Source organism: Heterodontus francisci, chromosome 2 (assembly GCF_036365525.1).
Source record: "Heterodontus francisci isolate sHetFra1 chromosome 2, sHetFra1.hap1, whole genome shotgun sequence".
NCBI lineage: Eukaryota > Metazoa > Chordata > Chondrichthyes > Heterodontiformes > Heterodontidae > Heterodontus > Heterodontus francisci.
In genome coordinates this window covers 193371972-193390473 of record NC_090372.1, presented here as the reverse complement: position 1 = coordinate 193390473, position 18502 = coordinate 193371972, and the positions used below count along the sequence as shown (strand labels likewise).

At 41.3% G+C, this 18502-nt stretch overlaps 1 protein-coding gene across 5 annotated transcripts in view; it reads left to right on the top strand.

Moving 5' to 3' along the window:
• dync2i1 (dynein 2 intermediate chain 1) overlaps positions 1–14892 on the top strand; it is a 134227-nt gene extending 119335 nt beyond the window's left edge. For 3 of the 5 annotated variants that reach the window (XM_068014992.1, XM_068014990.1, XM_068014989.1), the window contains 5 exons: positions 1348–1405; positions 2610–2709; positions 3255–3386; positions 7974–8197; positions 13230–14892. In XM_068014992.1, the coding sequence (XP_067871093.1) occupies positions 1348–1405; positions 2610–2709; positions 3255–3386; positions 7974–8197; positions 13230–13401 (686 nt within the window). In that variant the 3' untranslated portion in view covers positions 13402–14892. Of the gene's footprint in view, positions 1–1347; positions 1406–2609; positions 2710–3254; positions 3387–7356; positions 7675–7973; positions 8198–9717; positions 9894–13229 lie in introns of those variants that run through there. The other 2 variants (XR_010969403.1, XM_068014991.1) reach the window with 2 other exon arrangements.
• Positions 14893–18502: the final 3610 nt, after the last annotated feature.

Genomic DNA, 18502 nt, shown 5'->3' with positions numbered 1-18502 from the left:
GAACCTTGCTCAGACACTTTTTGGAGTACTGCATTCAGTTTTGGGCATTGAACATTAGGAAGGATATATTGGCCTTGGAAGGGATACAGCACTGATTGACCAGAATGATACCAGGTCTTAAATTATGAAGACAGATTGCATAGCCATGGGTTCTCTTCCCCTGAATTTAGAAGGATGAGGGATGAGCTAATTGAGGTGTTAAAAATGCCAGAAGGATTTGATAGGGTACAAATACAGAAGCTACTTCATCTGGTGGGAGAATCCAGTCAAGAGGGCATAATTTTATAAATTAGAGCTAGACTATTTAGGACTGAAATCAGGAAGCACTTTTTCCACACAAAGGGTAGTTGAAGTCTGGAACTTAGTCCCATAAAAGGCTGTGGATGCTGAGTCAGTCGAAATTTCCAACAGAGATTGATAGATTTTTGTTGGGTATGTGTATCAAGGGATATGGAACAAAGGTGAGTATGAAATGGAGGGTAGGTGTAGGGCAGCCATGATCTATTTGAATAGTGGACAGGCTTGAGGGGCTGAAATGGCTTCCTCCTGTTCCAGTATAAAAAAAAAAGTCTTGCATTTATATAGTGCCTTTCATGACCACCAGATGTCCCTAAGTGTTTTGCAGCCAATGAAATACCTTTTGAAGCATTGTCGCTGTTCTAGTTTGGGAAACTTGACATCCAATCCAAAAATAGCAATTTGATATTGACCAAATAATCTGCTTTTGTGATGTTGATTTGAGGGATACATTTAGTCAGGACACCTGGTATAACTCCCCTGCTGCTCTTCGAAATATTGCTATGGAATCTTTTGCATCCATCTGAGAAGGCAGATGGGCCTGTTTAACGTTTCATCTAAAAGATAGCACCTCCAACAGTGCAGCACTCTCCCAGGACTGCAGTTGAATGTCAACCTAGATTTTGTGTTCAAGTACTGGAGTGGGACTTGAATTCATAAGCTTCTGACTTGGGTGAGAGTGCTACCAACTGAACCACAGCTGACACTAGAGCTATGAACTCTGAGGGTATGGGGCCAGATGGGAGGAAAAACAAAAGAGAGAGAGATGGTTTCAGGGTGAGGATGGAAAACCTGTCATGAGGCATGGCTACGTGGGAAAGGGGGAAGATGAGAGGCAGCTGAGCGGATGGATGATATTTTGGTAACAAAGAAGTCCATGAGCCCTTTCTACTTAGTACAAGTTAGGACAGAGGAAACAAAAAGAGAAGGATTTAATGAAACAGTTGATGATGAAAAGAAGCCAGGTTTTACTTTGGCTTTCCAAGGTAATCCTAGAGTCGTGGGTGGTTTTGGCTGCATGATGTCTTTTTATCTTTTCTGTATTTCTAGGTCTGATCCCTGGGGGGAAGATGAAGTTGATCCACAGCTCTTCTATTGACGTGAACAGGTAGGTTTGGAGGGGCTAATTCTATGATATACACTAGCTATGCAGACTGAGCGTGTTGTGTATTATCAGCTGCGTGCGCCTCAGGCTGCTAAGTCCCAAAGCACAGATGGGCATTTCAAACTTAAACTCCGTTCCTCTCACAAGCCTCAATAGCAAAATGTCTATTTAAAATTGGCTTGGCAGGACTGCAATTCACCCATTGTGGGGCATTTGATTTTCAAGGAAAGTGCTAAATTTGGCCGATATCTATTTACTTTGTCTGCCTGCAGTTCTTATTATTCTGGTGAAGAGCTGGCACACAGTGAGCTTAATGGCCTCCTTCTGTGCTGTTCTATTCATTAATTAAAGCTTTACTAATTACAGATTCTGTTCCTTTTATGACTTCTAACTTCAAATTATCTTGACTAGCATCCTTGTCTAATGTAAGAGCATGTAACCTTTTTGTTGTCATCTCCTTTGTTAGTGAATATTGTCTGGCTCCTCCTCTGTCATGCCTGAAAATCTAGTTTCTGATAAGCAACTTTTCCTTCTCCTGAGTTAAGACAGATGGGAACATAATGATTTATTAAAACCCTGTTTTATGGCCCTAGCTTTCTAATACATTATTTCATATTTGTTTACTGCATATATAATTAAACAGTTCATTGCTGTTCTTAACATTAAGCTAAGCGTTGCTCTGTTTTTCTTTTCCACCTGCTTGACTTTAAAATTTACCCAACCTGTTACCTACTGAATTCCCTGTACCTTTTGAAAGCTACTTGCCTATCCCTCTCACTACTTTTATATTTTTTCTTGACCACATTGGCCTCTGTTGTCCTGTAATCATTTTGGTTTGATTGTTTACTGCCTCATTATTCTGTCCAGCATAGACAAGAATGAGGTTTTTTTTTTGCTTTTTTTTTTAAAATAAGCAAACATGTCTTGTATGAGAAGAATTAACATTTCTGAATGAATTGTGTATTTGTATCTTCAGTAATGAATTGCTGCATACCTACATGCTTTTAGTTCTTCAACCTTGGACTTGGATCATGCAGTTCATTGGTGCTGTTTCATAAAATAGGTTTTTGCTGACATCGTTTTAGTCTGCCCTTGTACCAGTTGGCAACGAAGGAATCAGATGACATGTTTTTGTTGTTGAGATAATAGCCCACAGCTTTCATGAGTTCAGTTTATTAATATTATTTTTCTATTGTGCTTTGATCAGCTTTTTCCCAAGAAATCTTATGCAGCTGGGACCTCCTCAGACTTTGAGTATCAGGTTTCTGCCTTCTGACCCTAATCATTTCTTTATTGGAACAGATATTGTGAGTAGTTGTAAAATGTTAAATATAATTTTTCTAATACAAGTGAAAACCCTCTGGGCACCACTGTTTTACTTATTATGCTCCAGTATGTTGACTTCATGGTAAAAGTAAGCTAGAACAGATTAAAGCATGAAATATGAAAGGAAAAAAAATCAACTGACTATATTTTTGTGAGAGTTAACCAGGTTAGATCATCCAGTATTTTGCTTTTTGTTTAATTGTTTTAATTCGCCTCCATTTCAACTCCAGCAAAGTCTGTCAGGAAGAGATTCTGCTCTTCAATGTGATTTTTGTTTGGTTCTTTTATCCTTTTCACTTTTATCTACTTCCCCTGTTACATTTGATTTCCGATAACTGCTGGTCTGGCTGCTTTCTGGTCTTGCCCTGAGCTGGAGATGTTCATTAATTTTGTTTGGCAATAAATAGAAACTGACATTCTATAGAAAGAGACATTGTGACCTATCAAATGAAATGAGAAAAACAACAGTGCTTTGAGATCAATGCTAATACTGTATTTGATGTAATCATTTCTATTCTCTTAACAGGGTCTGGTGAGCCATGGTACACGTCATGGCTTGCAAGCAGCTCCAAAGCTGTACAAATCTCAGATAAATGGTGCCAGACCAGTTCAAGTCACTTGTATTGACTTCTGTCATTTTGGGAAAAAACTGTTCCTGGTAAGGATATTATCAGTCCAAGTTTGTTTTACTCAAATGCATTATTCCTATTTCCTTTGACTTGACAGGCAACAAAGAATAATCAGTTTTTTCCACTCCTGTAGCATTGACGTTTGTTGGGATGTGGTACATCATTCAGGTGATCAATCTTTATGCGCGAGTGTTAGCAACCTTTTACCATTGGTGGTATCACAATGGAGTCTAATCCTGGATTCACTAAACTTCCATACCTGTAGTTCTAGTAGGGAAGGTGATTAGGAGTGGGAACTGTGACTAATTAGTTTTTTCTCTCTACCTACTTCAAGGTTCTGGACCTACTTACAGCATGCCAGTAGTCTCAGCTGGCTTCAGTCTCCTTGGGCTGCTGGCAAGAAAAGTTAGCCACACTTCTCATTCCCAATTTCTGTTAAACTCTTCTGTTGGAAATAAGCAAGGCTGTTGCTATTCATGATCTCAGCCTGGAGGGATGCTGTGACACACGCTGAACAGAAACCTGGTTCACAGGTCCTCCCCCTTGAAATTAGGGTTTTACGAACATTAGCAAACCTTAACATTGAAAACCCCTATTATAGAGCAATGATTCTATAAGGTCAGCTACAAATTTAACAAGTATTGCAGTTAAATGTGGACACTTTTATAATGGGATTTTCTATAATACTAGGTTGAAGTTGTTGTTTCAGTGCATTTTATTATGTAATGTTGTGACCCACTTAACATTTTTCATGTACAGTAGTCCTGTTCAGTTCATATAATATAAAATATGCAACAGTAAGGAGGGATGATATTTTAGAAGGTTCCTCAAATGAGGCCATATGGGTAGAACTTAAAAATAAAAAGGGGGCAATTACTTGGCTGAGAGTGTACAGGCCTCCAAACAGTCAGGGGGAGGTAGAGGAACAGATATGTAGGCAAATCTCAGGTGTAAAAATAATAGGGTAATAATAGTAGGGGGTTTCAACTTCCCCAGTATCAACTGGGATGGTCGTTGTGCAAAAGGCTTAAAGGGGGCAGAATTCTTAAAGTGCATACAGGAGAGCTTTTTGAGCCAGCACGTAGAAAGTCCTTCAAGGGAAGGGGTGGTATTGGACCTAATCCGAGGGAATGAAGCCAGACAAATGGTAGAAGTGTCAGTGGGGGAGCATTTTGGGGATAGTTATGGAAAAGGGCAAAGATGGACTGGAAATAAAGGTACTGAATTGGGGGAAGGCCGATTTCAATATGATGAAACAGGATCTGGCCGAAGTGGCCTAGGAGCAGCTACTTGTAGGAAAGTCTATATCAGACCAGTGTTTGTCATTCAAAAAGGAAATAGTGAGAGTTCAGGGCCAACATGTTCCCGTAAAGGTGAAGGGTAGGACCAACAAGTCCAGGGAACCCTGGATGTCAAGGGATATGGAAGATTGGATAAGGGAAAAAAGGAGTTTATGGCAGATTCAGAGCGCTGAAAACAGCAGAGGCCCTAGAAGAGTATAGAAAGTGTAGGGGCAGGGGTATTTAAAAAAAAAAAGTAATTAGGAGAGCTAAGAGGGGACGTGAAAAAACACTGGTGGGCAAGATAAAGGAAAATCCCAAGGTGTTTTATAAGTATATTAAGGGCAAGAAGATAACCATGGAAAGAGTAGGGCCCATTATGGACCAAAGTGGCAATCTGTGTGTGCAGCTGGAGGACATAGGTGAGCTTTTAAATGATTACTTTTCATCTGTATTCACTATGGAGAAGGACAATGTAGGTGTAGAGATCAGGTAGGGGGATTGTGATATATTGGAACAAATTAACATTGAAAGGGAGGAAGTATTAGCTGTTTTAGCGGGCTTAAAAGTGGATAAATCCCCAGGCCCAGATGAGATGTATCCCAGGTTGTTATGTGAGGCAAGGGAGGAGATAGCGGGGGCTCTGACGCAAATTTTCAAATCCTCTGGCCACAGGAAAGGTACCAGATGACTGGAGGACAGTGAGTGTGGTACCACTATTCAAGAAGGGTAGCAGGGATAAACCAGGTAATTACAGGCCGGTGAGTCTAACATTAGTGGTAGGAAACTATTGGAAAAAATTCTGAGGGACAGGATTAATCTCCGCTTGGAGAGGCAGGGATTAATCAGTGATAGTCAGCATGGCTTTGTCAGGGGGAGATCATGTCTAACAAACTTGATTGAATTTTTTGAGGTGGTGACTAGATGTGTAGATGAGGGTAAAGCAGTTGATGTAGTCTACATGGACTTCAGTAAGTCTTTTGATAAGGTCCCGCATGGGAGATTGGTTAAGAAGGTAGGAGCCCATGGGATCCAGGGCAATTTGGCAAATTGGATCCAAAATTGGCTTAGTGGCAGGAGGCAGAGGGTGATGGTCGAGGGTTGTTTTTGCGAGTGGAAGCCTGTGACCAGTGGTGTACCGCAGGGATCGGTGCTGGGTCCCTTGCTGTTTGTAGTGTACATTAATGATTTAGACGTGAATATAGGAGGTATGATCAGTAAGTTCGCAGATGACATGAAAATTGGTGGTGTTGTAAATACTGAGAGGGGAAGCCTTAGATTGCAGGACGATATAGATGGACTGGTGAATGGGCGGAGCAGTGGCAAATGGAATTTAATCCTGAGAAGTGTGAGGTGATGCATTTTGGGAGGACTATCAAGGCAAGGGAATATACAGTGGATGGTAGGACCCTAGAAAGTACAGAGGGTCAGAGGGACCTTGGTGTACTTGTCCATAGATCACTGAAGGCAGCAGCACAGGTAGATAAAGTGGTTCGGAAGGCATATGGGATACTTGCCTTTATTAGCCGATGCATAGAATATAAGAGCAGGGAGGTTATGATGGAGCTGTATAAAACACTAGTTAGGCCACAGCTGGAGTACTGTGTACAGTTCTGGTCACCACACTATAGGAAGGATGTGATTGCACTGGTGAGGATGCAGAGGAGATTCACCAGGATGTTGCCTGGGCTGGAGCATTTCAGCTGTGAAGAGAGACTGAAAAGCTAGGGTTGTTTTCCTTAAAGCAGAGAAGGCTGAGGGGGGACCTGATTGAGGTATACAAAATTGTCAGGGGCATTGATAAGATAGATAGGAAGAAACTTTTTCTCCTAGCCGTGGTGTCAATAACTAGGAAGTTTAGATTTAAGGTAAGGGGCAGGAGGTTTCGAGGGGATTTGAGGACAATTCTTTCACCCAGAGGGTGGTTGGAATTTGGAACACACTGCCTGAAGGGGTGGTAGAGGCAGGAGCCCTCACAATATTTAAGCAGTATTTAGATAAGCACTTGAAACGCCATAGTATACAAGGCTACGGGCCAAGTTCTGGAAAATGGGATTAGAATGGATAGGTGCTGGATGGCCAGCACAGACACAATATGCCGAAGGGCCTGTTTCTGTGCTGTATGACTCTGACTCTATAATACTGTGCTTCCCTAATTAAAGAGGTATAAGTATCGGTGGAAATGGAAATCTCCTGATAGAAATCCCATAAATTTGCAGATTGTTTTTATTTCAAATTACAGTAAATTAGCATCAGCACTTTCTGGCAGATGCATGTAAGAAATGTAAAAAGCCTGGATCACTGACTAGTTGAACGAGCCATCATGTTAGGCCCCCACCTGCCAAGAATGAGGCATATTTTGTCATATGAACATTGATTTAAACAATTGCTGGAATGAGGAAATGGCTTGTTAAATAGATCAGCTGTGGCTGGAAAAAACATTTACATACTAACAGACAGTGTTTGGAGGGACAAAGGGGCTATTCACTGCTCCAATTTAACACACAATGGACTTTGAGCACCAGGTATTGTTTACAAGAAGAGACATTCCAGGGTCGGCTAAGACAATAATCCACAAACAGACGTGGTCGGACTAGCCAGTCGCATGACTAACCTGCTTGGCAACCTGTTTTTTTTCCTGAATTGTACGAAGTGTTTGAATTAAAAAAAAGTTTTTTTTCTTGACCTCTCCTGTCTGCGCCCATCTCTTTCTCACAAGCCTCTGGACCCACTGAGGATGCATGAACTTCAAGAGAGAAAAGTTCTCCTACATGGAACAAGGATGAAGTAGAATACTGGGCCCCAACAAAAAGAAAAATCTACCTTCAATCAAGGACTTCACAGCGAGTTCGAAGAACAGTAACCAAAACCATCTTCAGATATTGCCTCAAACTTTTCCACTTTATTTCTTCTGCTCTTTTCTGTCTCTATGTGTGTATTGCGTATGTGTGCTAGTGTGGGCGCATCGCGTATCCATAGGCGTTAACCAAATTAGAGTTTAATAAAGTTCAACCTTTTTTCTTTAAACCAAAAAAAACTTGTTTGGCTAGTTTCTTTGCCTTATAATTGGAAGTTAGTGAACAAGGATTCACCAAAGGGGACCTAAAAACACAGTGTGTTTAAAATTAAACCCTGTTACGGTAAGACCAGGTGAAGGCTGAGAGGGAATCCTGAACCCTTTCTCACCGGGTATAACACAACATTAAGTCATTGAAGATAAGGGTGTTATGGGTCATAGAAAGTACAACCACCAGTATGTGACCTTATCAAAATGGCCATAGACTTTGTTTCAAAGTCAGAATGGTTTAAAAGACCGTTTGTCATGTTGCCTTGCAGGTTGGATGTTCAGATGGAACAATTAGACTACACTCAGTGACAACAGAGTGTCCCATTATTCAGTGGAATGAAAGCACTCAGGGAAGACCAATCCGGGCTTTACTGTGGGCATTGACACGACCTGGCATGTTTTTTGTTCTTGATGCATCATCTCATATTTATGTATGGGATTTGTTGCAAAATGACTCCAAACCAGTTGCAGAGGAGAGCCTTCAGCCTGATAGGTAAGTACAATGATTGCAGTAAAACAAAAGCTATAGCTCTGTTTCTAGTAACTATTGTAGTGCAATGTTGTGCCACATTCTTTAAATTGTTGTTTGGTAGCTTTGAAAAAAATGAAGTATCAAAAGATGGTAGACCAGTTGCAGACTGATGGGACCCATCGCCTCAATATCCACCGCTGTAACAAGATGGCAGGCGTATGCACACCCTGTTGATGTGTTCTGCATATTTAACTTTTGAACCCCCATCCCCACCTCTGACTCTTTCACCTGTTGAGGCGGGGGCAGGGAACAGTGTTGATATTGAGGGTTCCAGTTCTTCTAAAAGAGCACATGGGTAAGAGGCAGGATTTTCCCAGTGGGCTTCAGGACAGCACCGTCAGGCTTGTGAGGGGGTCAGAAGCCTCCATTTTGTGGGGAACGCTCAGCTGTGGTTTTGCCCGAATTGGCCAATTAGTGACCAGAGGGTGGGCTCGTTTTCCAATTTAAGACAGTGGGCAGGCTCTCTAAGCTGGGGGATCAATTGGAGGGCCTCCAGCTTGGAAAAAAGCAGCAGGATGCCTTTCTAAGTACCCCAAGATGGAGGCCCTCTGTCCCCACCTTTTTTAACTTTAAAATAAAACATGGCCGTAGCAGTCGATTCACCAATATGGGGGGCGTGGGGGAGCCCCTTTACAGGGCAGCCAGACAGGCAGGGAGGGCCTCTAATCCTGCCTGGAGCCTTGGCCCACTCCCACCCCCGATCTGCTGCCGGAAGGCCACCTCCAGGCAGCTTGTGTTCCCTGACCTCTCTGTGGACCTGAACGTCATCCTCCAATAATAGGTCTTAATTTTTGTTTTATTCTTTCATGGGATGTGGGTGTTGCTGGCAAGGCCAGCATTTGTTGCCCATCCCTAATTCTTCTTGACAGCTGAGAGGCTTGATAGGCTATTTCAGAGAGCTGTTAAGAGTCAACCATTATCGCTGTGGGTCTGGAGGCAGACCAGGTAAGGACAGCAGATTTCCTTCCCTAAAGGACATTAGTGAGCCAGATAGGTTTTTACAACAATCAATAGTTTCATGGCACCACTACTGTACGTGCTTTCAATTCTTGATTTTTATTAATTAATTCATTTAATTAATTAATTGAATTTAAATTCCACCAGCTGCCATGGTGGGATTTGAACCTGTGTGCCCATGGCATTAGCCTGGGCCTCTATTAGTTCAGTGACATGACTGCTATGCTGCTTGTAGGCGGGTAGCCCTGCTGCTGCCCCCCACCCAATCCTGTCTCCAAGAAAATGACTGGGGCGGGATGTAACCTGGGAAACGGCACACCAGCTAGCTGGCTGTGCAAAATTCTATGCCTACCCCTATCAGGGCCTATAAATTCAGCCAAGGATAAACTTATCAAGAAAGACTGAACAGACTGGGCCATTTTTTTCTCTTGAATGGAGAGTATAGGGTAGATGTGGAGAAGATGTTTCCACTTGTGGGAGACCAAAACATAAGGCCATAAATATGATATCAATAAATCCAATAGGGAATTCAGGCGAAACTTCTTTACCCAAAGAGTGGTAAGAATGTGGAACATGCTGACAAAAGAGTAAAAGCAAAATACTGCGGATGCTGGAAATCTGAAATAAAAACAAGAAATACTGGAAATACTCAGCAGGTCTGGCAGCATCTCTGGAGAGAGAAGCAGAGTTAACGTTTCGGGTAAGTGACCCTTCTTCGGAACCCGAGTCAAGTAGCGTAGTGCATTTAAGGGGAAACTAAATAAACACGTGAGAAGGGAATAGAATGATATGGGTTAGATGAAAGGTAGGAAGAGGCTCTTGTGGAGCATAAATGCTGACATAGACCAGTTGGGCCTGTTTCTGTGCTGTAAATTCTATAATTATGCCGTGACTGTGCCAGTTCCAAATCTACTTTCTGTTACAAATGTATTGTTTACTTTGTATAAGTGACTGAACATGATCATTGTTGAGTCTGCTAGATCTTTTCAAGCTAATTCAGCAACATTCATCAAGTATGCCCCCCATTTTTCATTCAGCGCAATTATCTGCATTGACTTTCATCTACCATTGTTTTGCCAGTTTGCACATATTGTCTAGTTTCTTCTGTGAATCCATGTCCTCTAGACATTTTAGTTAAACTTGGCCAAATTCCTCTTATTCCTGCTCATAATATTTTACATCAAAGATTTCAGCAGTTATAAATATCAGACACATCTTAGTAATAATGTAATAAAGAACAAAGAATATTACAGCACAGGAACAGGCCCTTCGGCCATCCAAGCCTGCGCCGATCCAGATCCTCTATCTAAACATGTCGCCTATTTTCTAAGGGTCTGTATCTCTGCTTCCTGCCCATTCATGTATCTGTCTAGATACATCTTAAAAGACGCTATCGTGCCTGCGTCTACCACCTCTGCTGGCAACGCGTTCCAGGCACCCACCACCCTTTGCGTAAAGAACTTTCCACGCATATCGCCCCTAAACTTTTCCCCTCTCACTTTGAACTCGTGACCCCTAGTAATTGAATCCCCCACTCTGGGGGAAAAAGCTTCTTGCTATCCACCCTGTCTATACCTGTCATGATTTTGTACACCTCAATCAGGTCCCCCCTCAACCTTCGTCTTTCTAATGAAAATAATCCTAATCTACTCAACCTCTCTTCATAGCTAGCGCCCTCCATACCAGGCAACATCCTGGTGAACCTCCTCTGCACCCTCTCCAAAGCATCCACATCCTTTTGGTAATGTGGCGACCAGAACTGCACGCAGTATTCCAAATGTGGCCGAACCAAAGTCTTATACAACTGTAACATGACTTGCCATGGTGCATTTGGTTAACATGTGCAGCAATGTCTGGCCTGTGATATGCGAATACCCATGCAATTAGATTTTACAGTGATGGCAATTCTGAGTATTGCTGAAAACAAACATTTTTTCGAAGCTTTTTGTCTTGCTCTCATCAGGACAGTTCACAAGAATACCAATGTAAAGGAAAGCAACAAATGTATACGATAAGAGAGTGTTGATTGGTTGGCAAGTGGACTCTGGTAGAGGCGTTGACATGGAGAATGCAATAGTTTATAGTGACTGAAAGTTAACTGCCAAGCTTTGTTTGAAATTTAAACCAGGCAGCCTGACTCTGATTGTTCAAGGCATTGCCCTGAGGAATGAACCAGCAAATGGCTGTCACTTATTTTGTTTAGCTGAAACAGGTGCAGTGTGTGTACATGTTCTTTCTGTTTGCAAAGAACAGGGTCTTGTGTATTAATATATGTAGTTTCCAGTACGTGCAAATGTTCACCACTGCGAGCGTGACTGACAATCTTAAATTGGTTGTCAACATAATTCTTAGCACACTGGGGATTATTTAGCAAATATTTTTTATTTTATTTTATTTTTTTTTTATTTAGAGATACAGCACGGAAACAGGCCCTTCGGCCCACCGAGTCTATGCCAACCATGAGTCACCCATTTATACTAATCCTACACTAATTCCATATTCCTACCACATCCCCACCTGTCTCTATATTTCCCTAACACCTACCTATACTGGGGGCAATTTATAATGGCCAATTTACCTATCAACCTGCAAGTCTTTGGCATGTGGGAGGAAACCGGAGCACCCGGAGGAAACCCACGCAGGCACAGGGAGAACTTGCAAACTCCACACAGGCAGTACCCAGAATTGAACCCGGGTTGCTGGAGCTGTGAGGCTGCGGTGCTAACCACTGCGCCACTGTGCCGCCCTATGTTGCCCAATCACGGAATCACATCTAATGTTGGATACTGTTTTGAGTTTTGAAAGCGCAGGCTGGTTGGGTACTGCTTCCTTTCCCGTTGCGAACAACGGAAGGGACATGTTATTTGATATGATCCACCAGTCTTTGGGACGTATGGCCCATATATCTAGCATCATACTGGCATTGAAATTCATGTATCACATTACTCATTGTCTAATAGGCAGAACATTTTTTTGGCTTGACGGCAGCATCTTGTTAGTGGAGAACATCACACATGTTGCTACTGCATAGTCGCAGCGTGAAACAGCTAGCTTCACCTGTTGCTCAAATTTTTGGGATATATTATCCTTCCAGGGCAGAAAATGACGGCCTTAGGCCTGTTCATAAGTTTGCGTGATATACAGCAAGAAATTATCTGATCAGGGTAGCCATTGTCACGCAGGATGCCTTTGATTCGCCCTTGGCGTACTAGTTGAGAAATCTGTTAAGGGGTTCTCTACCACTGTCTACTGCAAGCCTGCCTTCACTGGTCAATACACGTATTGGGATTCTTACAATTCCACGTGCTATAAGATTGACCTTAATGGCGATCTTGTATATAGGGCCTGAGCCATTTGCTCACCATGCAAGCTTGATACTGAAATAGGGCGAATGCAGACAGAAAGAACATGTACACACATTGCACCTGTTTTAGCTAAACAAAATAAGTGACAGCCATTTGTTGGTTCATTCCTCAGGGTAATGTCTTGATCAATCAGAGTCAAGCCACCTGGTTTAAACTTCAAACAAAGCTTGGCAATTAACTGTGTCACCATAAACTGATGCATTCTCCATGGCAACGCCTCTACCAATCAGAGTCCACTTGCCAACCAATCAGCACTCACTTCTCATATAGTATAAATTTGTTGCTTTCCCTTCTTGCGAATTGTCCTGATGAGTGTAAAACGAAAAGCTTCGACAAAATATCTCTGTTTTCAGCAATACTCAAGTTCTGTATTACCAAACGACTAGATGGAGATTTTCTTGCAGCATGTAAAAGTCTCCGTTTCAGTCATTAACTTTTATTCTGAAGGCAAATTGTCATTTTACAAAAAATTTAAATGTTTTTTTTTATAATTTTGAATCTTGCACTGAGAGTTTCTACTTGAATTGATGAAGTAACAGAAAATGTATCAACTACCTATTAGATGCAATATTTTGTTGTCTATGTTCTGCAATGTTTGATGGTAATTTGTGCCCTTTTAAGCCTGGTTCATTAAATATTGATCTATTCCTCTCCCCCTCCTTCCTTAACAGGATTACAGCCATAGCTATTCTAGGTGATCCAGAGAAACCAAGTGCATCTTCAGGTCTCATGTTAGCTAAGCAGTCTGGAGCAATTGAGATCCAATATCTAAAGAAGCAGTGGTCGGAGCCTCATCTAAATGAATTGGAAACATTGCACTATATTCTGCAAAAAACTGCATAGAATTGTGTACAGATGATGGAAAGGACTGTACGAGTTCACTGAGCAGTAAACTTGCCCATGGTTGCTGGTTTGTAAATGTGCTACTTTGTACAGTCAGCTGTTTTTTTTTTGTAAAAGTTATTTATAAATTTTCTTTATAGTCCATATCAGATATATAAAGCATTTATAAAAGTGCTTGTTTTGTATGATTTTTTTTCATACATGATTTTTTTTTTGTAGCTCACTGTGCCAGACTAGTATCGATGCACAACAGCAAAGTGAAGACTCCAATATTAAACTGTCTCAAAGCTTTAAGAATGCACAAAATTTGTAAAACAGCAGTCAATGATAGAAAGTACAATGCTAATGCAAGGCATCAGCTCTTGCCTTTATAGTGATGAGTGCAGAGATATATATGTGGTGAAACTGTTAAATGCAGAATTCATTCCTCTGTGAAATAACTCATGATAATCAATGTTGTGAGCTGACAGTGTCACACTTACCAGTCAGGTAAATTATGTATTTCTGGCTAACCTTCCTGTGTTTTGTTTATACATAATTTTATTTTAGTCTAGGTTATTCTAGACGTGTACACATACTTTAATACCTTGTTGAGCTGATAAAAATTCTCATTCTGTAACTCATTATTAAATACTGCAAAAATGTAATACTTTGCCAGTTTAGTAGCCTTGCAACTAAACCCAGATGGTAGGGGCTCACTTATTTTAAAATATATAATTGTATTAGCGTATGAGTGAGTTACAGACATTGAAATGAAGACAAACTAATTGACAGATTATCAGAACAAGTAATTTCCTATTGCATGACGTCTCAAAACAAATACTGTGATTTTCAATATTTGCCCCGTGGAGCACTATTTTCTCCAGCCAACACAGCAGCTTAATAATAGGTAGGAATGTTGAAATCTACACATCACGGGAGCAGCTTGCGCAGGAACAGTGGACCTACGTTTTAGATTGTCTGCTGGGTGATCCAGAGGGAACGATGATGTGAGAAAACTCAGATGATGGGAGCATTTTCACTGACTTTAGGCTTTTTTTCAGAAGGTCCCACTACTTGGGGTGCAAATTGCACTACGCACAATAAGTGCAGTTTAATCATGGACATGTTCATGCAACACCAGGATTCCATCTGAAGCTTGAGAGTTCAATTCAGGGTAATAGTACATGATGCTCCATGACCCTTCTTTTTGAAATTGGGAGATTTCCTTGCACCACGTACATTTCTTCATTTTCCCCACTGCTGCCCTGTAATGTTTGGCCATGTCAGATTACTTGTAGGACAGCAGTTGTCAACACATGGAGATGGATGCAGTGAACACAAAAAGCTTTTCAGGCCCAAAACCAGAATGTGTTCTGTAAGTGAGGAACAATTGAGTAATAAAGAAATAAATTTCAACCACACACAGTAATTTAATACAAATATGTAATGGACTATTGTTGCAATCTGTTTATTTTTTTATGGAGACTATGGCTTCAGCATTGTTCTTTGGTCATGTAATTTAAATATTAAATCAATTAAAAATAAAATTTATTGTAACAATGTAGTTTTGAAACACATTATTATTGGTTTGGAAACATTCCTCATTGACTCAAGCAAACTTGAACCTTGGGGTCTTTAATGACTGTAACAACACTGCTACTGTTTTCTGCTTTGTATTTTTTGGCGAGTTGCAATAGTTGGAGGCTAGATTATGTTGATAGTAAGTGCCAGTACCTTACTTTAAACTGCTAGGGAAGTTATGGGCCTGAAATAAACCAAAATAATATAAATAACAAATGCAAGTCATATGCTTTTTTTGGACCACATACGTTGTACAAAAATATTTCCAAAATAGGACTCTCTATGAAGATCTAGCTGTGAATTTGAAAGAAAAAAACATTTGTATTGATATAGTGCTTTTTACTATCACAGGACGTTCCAAAGTGCTTTGCAATCAATGTAGTACTTTTAAATTTTAGTCACCGTTATAATGTAGGAAACGTAGCAGACAATTTGTGCATAGCAAGCAAGCTCCCACAAACAGCAATACAGTATTGACCAGGTAATTTTTTTTGTGATGGTGATTGAGGGATAAATATTGGCTAGGACATCTGGTATAATTCCCCTGCTCTTTGAAATAGTTCCATCGGATCTTTTGCGTTCACCTGAGAGGGCAGACGAAAAACAGCATCTCCAAGAGTGCAGCACTCTCTGTTCACTCTCGAATTTATGTGCTTAGGATTTGGAATGGGACTTGAACCCACAACATTTTGACTCAGGTAAGAGTGCTAGCCACTGAGCCACAGCTGGCACTTCATTTGGTCATTTTAAAGGCTTTTCTAATTAAAGAGTAATTAGGATTAGGAGACGACAGATTACTTCAGGACCAAATAAAAGGCAACCATTGACATATTAAGAGCCAAGTAATTATTTTAAAAAGTAGACTAGGGTTTAATCCTGTTGCAGTTGGCCTAACCATCAGCCTCAAGAAAACGAACATCATGGCACAGGACATCAGAAATGCTCCATCCATCAATATCAGTGACCATGCTCTGGAAGTGGTTCAAGAGTTGACCTACCTCTGCTCGACTATCACCAGTAACCTGTCTCTCGATGCAGAAATCAACAAGCGCATGGGAAAGGCATCCGCTGCTATGTCCAGACTGGCCAAGAAAATGGCGGACTGACACGGAACACAAAAGCCCAAGTGCATCAAACCTGTATCCTCAGTACCTTGCTCTACGGCAGCGAGGCCTGGTCAAAGTATGTCAGCCAAGAGCGGTGTCTCAACTCATTCCATCTTCGCTGCCTCCGGAGAATCCTTGGCATCAGGTGGCAACACAGAAGTCCTCGAGGCGACCAACATTCCCAGCGTATAGACACTACTGAGCCAGCGGCGCTTGAGATGGCTTGGCCATGTGAGCCGCATGGAAGATGGCAGGATCCCCAAGGACGCATTGTACAGTGAGTTTGTCACTGGTATCTGACCCACCGACTGTCCATGTCTCTGCTTTAAAGACGTCTACAAACGCGACATGAAGTCCTGTGACATTGACCACAAGTCATGGGAGTCAGTTGCCAGTGATCGCCAGAGCTGGCGGACAGCCATAAAGGCGGGGCTAAAGAGTGGAGAGTCGAAGAGACTTAGCAGTTGGCAGGAAAAAAGACAGAAGCGCAAGGGGAGAGCCAACTGTGTAACAGCCCCGACAACCAATTTTATCTGCAGTGCCTGTGGAAGAGTCTGTCACTCTAGAACTTGCCTTTATAGCCACTCCAGGCGCTGATTCACAAACCACTAACCACCTCCAGGCACTTACCCATTGTCTCTCGATAGAAGGAGGTCAAAGAGAGATTTGTGCTCGCTCAGTTGGAAACATGGTTCAGTGATATGCCATGTGTTAAATTCACCTTGTTAATATTGGAAAAATTGTGTGCTTAGAAAGCAAATTTTCTGCTAATAGAGCACAGGAAAAATCCCAACACAAATCCATGTGGAACATCACTTCCCATCTTCGGCCAATCTGAGTTTCCAGTTTTGTAGCTAGCCTTCTACCCATTCAGTTATTTGTTGCGATTCCACATGTTCTGACCTTAGTCATAATCAACAGTCTTTTGAAAATCCAAGTATATTACATCAATTATATTACTCTTGCCTACTCTTTCTATTAGATAGTTGTGGGGGTAATTGGTGGGGGGATGTTCAAGTGAGGGGAAATTTTGAAAGTTTGAGAAGGGGTGAGGCAATAGTGCAGGGTAGTAATATGGGTAATAACCAGAGTGACTGTAAAGGACAGAGTGTACAAACATGAGGGTCAGAGTAGGGTAAAATGATAAAAAAGGCAGAATTAAAGGCTCCTTATTTGGATGCACACAGCATTTGTAACAATATAGGTGAATTGATGGCACAAATAGAAACAAATGAATATGATACGATAGCCGTTACAGAGATTTGGTTATAAGGTGACCAAGATGGGGAACTGAATATTCAAGGGTATTTGACATTTTGAAAGGGTAGGAGGAAAGGAAAAGGATAGCTCTGTTAAAACAGGATGAGATCAGTACTGTAGTGAGAAATAATCTATTGGCCCGCTAACAGTAGCTACACGTTAGGACAGAGTATAAATCAAGACAGAATGGCGCGTAAGACAGGTACTTCAGTAATTGTGGGTAATTTTAATCTTCATAACTGGGCAAATCAAATTGGCAAAGATAGCCTTGAGGACAAGTTCATAGACTGTATTTGGGACAGTTTTTTTTAGAACAATATGTTGTGGAACCAACCAAGGAACAGGCTATTTTAGATCTGAAAATGTGTAATTAGACAGGATTAATTAGTGATTTCACAGTAAAGGATCTTCTGGGGAAGGGTTATCATAACATGAAAGAATTTCATTTTGAAGGTGAGAAGTTTAGGTCTGAAACTAGTGTCTTAAAGGGAATTACAAAGGTAGGAAGACAGAGTTGGCTAAATCAACTGCGAAAATAGTTTAAAATGTAACAGCAGATATGCAGTGGCAGACCTTTTAAGGAGATATTTCAGAACTCTCAACAAAGGTATATTCCATTGAGAGATTCTACGTGAAGAATGAATCATCCATGGCTAACTAAGGATGGTATCAAATTGAAAGAAAAGGCATGCAAAGCTTTGAAGATTAGTGGTAGCCCAGAAGATTGGTAAAATTTTAGAAGAAGCAAAGAACCATTATTTGGCACATTTTGGATGTATCCCCTCGTGGGGGAATCTAGAATTAGGGGCACAGTTTCAAAATAAGGGGTCTCCCATTTAAGACGGAGATGAGGAATTTCTTCAAGGCTGAGTTAGACAGATTTTTGATCAACAAGGGAGTCGAGGGTTATGGGGGGCATACAGAAAAGTGCACAATCAAATCAGCCATGATCTTATTGAATGGCGGAGTGGACTCAAGGGGCTGAATGACCTACTCCTGCTGTTATTTCTTATCTTATGAAGGGGTTGTCTAATGAGCAAGTGTTGAGCAGGTTGGGCCTATACTCATTGGAATATAGTTGAGTGAAAGGTGATCTTACTGAAATCTGTAGGATTCTGAAGGGATTTGGCGGTAGATACTGCTTCCCCTTGTGGGGGAATCTACAACTTGGG